Source organism: Athene cunicularia (assembly GCF_003259725.1).
Source record: "Athene cunicularia isolate RWA chromosome 14 unlocalized genomic scaffold, athCun1 chr14_part1, whole genome shotgun sequence".
Classification (NCBI taxonomy): domain Eukaryota; kingdom Metazoa; phylum Chordata; class Aves; order Strigiformes; family Strigidae; genus Athene; species Athene cunicularia.
In genome coordinates this window covers 11,852,726-11,855,071 of record NW_020799118.1, presented here as the reverse complement: position 1 = coordinate 11,855,071, position 2,346 = coordinate 11,852,726, and the positions used below count along the sequence as shown (strand labels likewise).

The window sequence follows — 2,346 nt, the reverse complement described above, 5'->3', positions numbered from 1 at the left end:
AGAAAGAGATCTGGCATAAGGCTGAGGGCAAGTTCAGTGATCAGAGTCACCCCATTGCAGGCAAGCTGACTTTTATCCTTTTATTTATTACTGTACTCAATATCTCACTGGCCTTACACAGGCAGCAGCAGCACTGTGTTCCCCACAGAAGGGCTTAACCTGATGGCACACCAGTGGGAAACAGGCACCCAGTTTTCCCAGGGAGCACCCATCCTGACCAGAGCCCCCCTGAGAGCCAGGCGATGGCCGGGATGAGAGGACACATGGGGTCAGGCAGCCTCACAGCAGCCCGGTGCCAGCTCCACAGGTACTTGCTCTAATTCTTGGAGAGCAGCATGTAGAGGAAGGGGTTAAGGGTTTCTGTAGGTCAGGCAGGTCTTGAGGAAGAGATGAAGGTGGTGCCACCTCGGTCTCCATGCTTGTACCAAGAGATGCAGAAGAGCTGCCACAGCCAGAAGGGCAGGAAGCACACCCAGTGCTGAAGACCATATACAGGACCTTCTGCTGGGGACATCAGGTGATTCCTTGGTGCTGAGATCAAGATCCCACTGGCACCTCCAGTAGGTCCTAGCCAGACTGGTGTGCAAGCAGCAGATGATGATGTCTGGGGTGAGGATGCAGGTGTTGAAGAGGATGGTGATTGGTCACCCTGTTGCAGTGGCTGGTGCGCAGGTCAGTGAGGATCACAGTGGGGAGGGTGAGGAGGAAGGCCACCAGCCACACCAGGCAGGTGACTGCCCGCTGGTGGTCACTCGACCTGCGCAGGGTGTCCTGAGGCCTGGTGATGGCCAGGTAACACTCGGTGCTCGTGATGGTGAGGATGAAGACGCTGGTGTGCACAGTGAGGAGGTTGAGGCTGAAGAGGATCCTGCAGCCCAAGTCTCCAAAGTACCAGTCCCACACGCAGTACATGCAGACCACGCAGAGGATGGTGGGTAAGTGCAGGAGACGGGCCAGGGCCCAGGTGACACTGTACACGTACACGGAGCTGGTGCACCTCGTCGGGATGGTAGTGACCACCAATGTGTAGATGTTTCGCATCACCCCAACTGTGCACATGGTGGCCAGGATGCAGCTGAGCAAAGAGGTGACCAAGAGGTCAGTGGTGCTTTCAGAAGAGGTGTTGGGCTGGGTGGTGGCATTTTCGGGGTGGCAGGGCACCGAGATGCACGTTTGGCTCCATCCTCCCTTGCCAGGAGCTGCCTCGGGTGCTCTTCTGGAGGAAATCCCAAGTTGCAGAAGGGAAGCTGCTGGCTGAGCTGTCCTGGCAGGGGGGCAGCAGTGGGACGGGGCAGCAGCTCTCTGGTCCAGCGAGTGCCACTCTCCCCAGCACTGCCTGGAAAAGCCATTTGCCTTGCCCACACACAGCGAGGCGGAGGACCAGCCTAAGAGGAGGTGGAATTTGTCACTCTGCCTTCAAAGCGGTAATGCCAGGACACCCCAGCCCTTCCCACTGCCCCTGGGCACCTGCCCCGCTCCTTCCATAACATGCATTACTGCAGACATATAATTTTCTATGAGATTTGTTTTTAATTACTGTGCTTTTTTTATTGTTCCCCATCTCCCAGGTCTCTTCAACTCTGCGGTGCTGGTTCAACCTCAGGCTGGGAAGCTTTGGAGGAGCAGGATGTGGCCCAGCCCTCACCCTCCTTGGGGGGTCCCCTAACCAGGTATCATAGGAGAAATTAACATTCTCAAAAATTCACAGTGGTGTCTTGTCCCTAAAGCTGCTCTGTCCCGTGGCTGGGCAGGGTGGGGATGAGGGTTCCTGGATTTTGAGGGTGTTTTGGGGATGGCAACCAGCCCCCACTGATCTGGTGCCAGAAAGGAGGCAGTTAGAGGGTCCCAGGAAGGCGAGAAGAGTCATCCGCAGACCGGCCTGGGTCCCTGTGAGAAACCTGGGGGAAACAGAAAGCTCCTGGTTTCACCCATGCTTTAGGCCTGAATTAGCAACACTGGTGATGGGGGAAGTAAACCTGCCCTGGTCTGCAGGCACTGAGGACGCAGAGAGACCCACAGCTCTGGTCTAGAGCCGCTTTGCACCCCAAAACTACAACTTAACGCTTGTAAAAGCAGCAGAGCCCTTGGGGGGGATCACCCCGAGGTCTGGCCCCCAGCAGATGAGGGCTGCTGGGGCTGGCCCGGGCTTTGTGCCCGTATTTCCCTTCCAGCAGCAGAACTGCCACAGCGGGATTGCTCACCTGCACCCCCCACCATGGCAGAGCACCCCCGAGAGAGCACCCTCACCCCCCCTCCGTGGCAGAACACCCCCACAGAGCACCCGCACCCCGTGGAGGACCTGCCGTCCCCGCCATGGCAGAGCACCCCACAGGGACAGCCTCCCCC

General features: G+C 57.8%; 1 protein-coding gene across 1 annotated transcript in view; it reads right to left on the bottom strand.

Annotated features, from left to right (window-relative positions):
• Window positions 1-253: 253 nt before the first annotated feature.
• The window catches only part of LOC113485769 (urotensin-2 receptor-like), a 2,721-nt gene continuing 628 nt past the window's right edge, over window positions 254-2,346 (bottom strand). Inside the window, 4 exon segments of the mRNA XM_026859167.1 lie at window positions 254-477; window positions 480-515; window positions 518-642; window positions 644-1,385. Of these exon segments, the coding sequence (XP_026714968.1) occupies window positions 368-477; window positions 480-515; window positions 518-642; window positions 644-1,385 (1,013 nt within the window). The 3' untranslated portion in view covers window positions 254-367.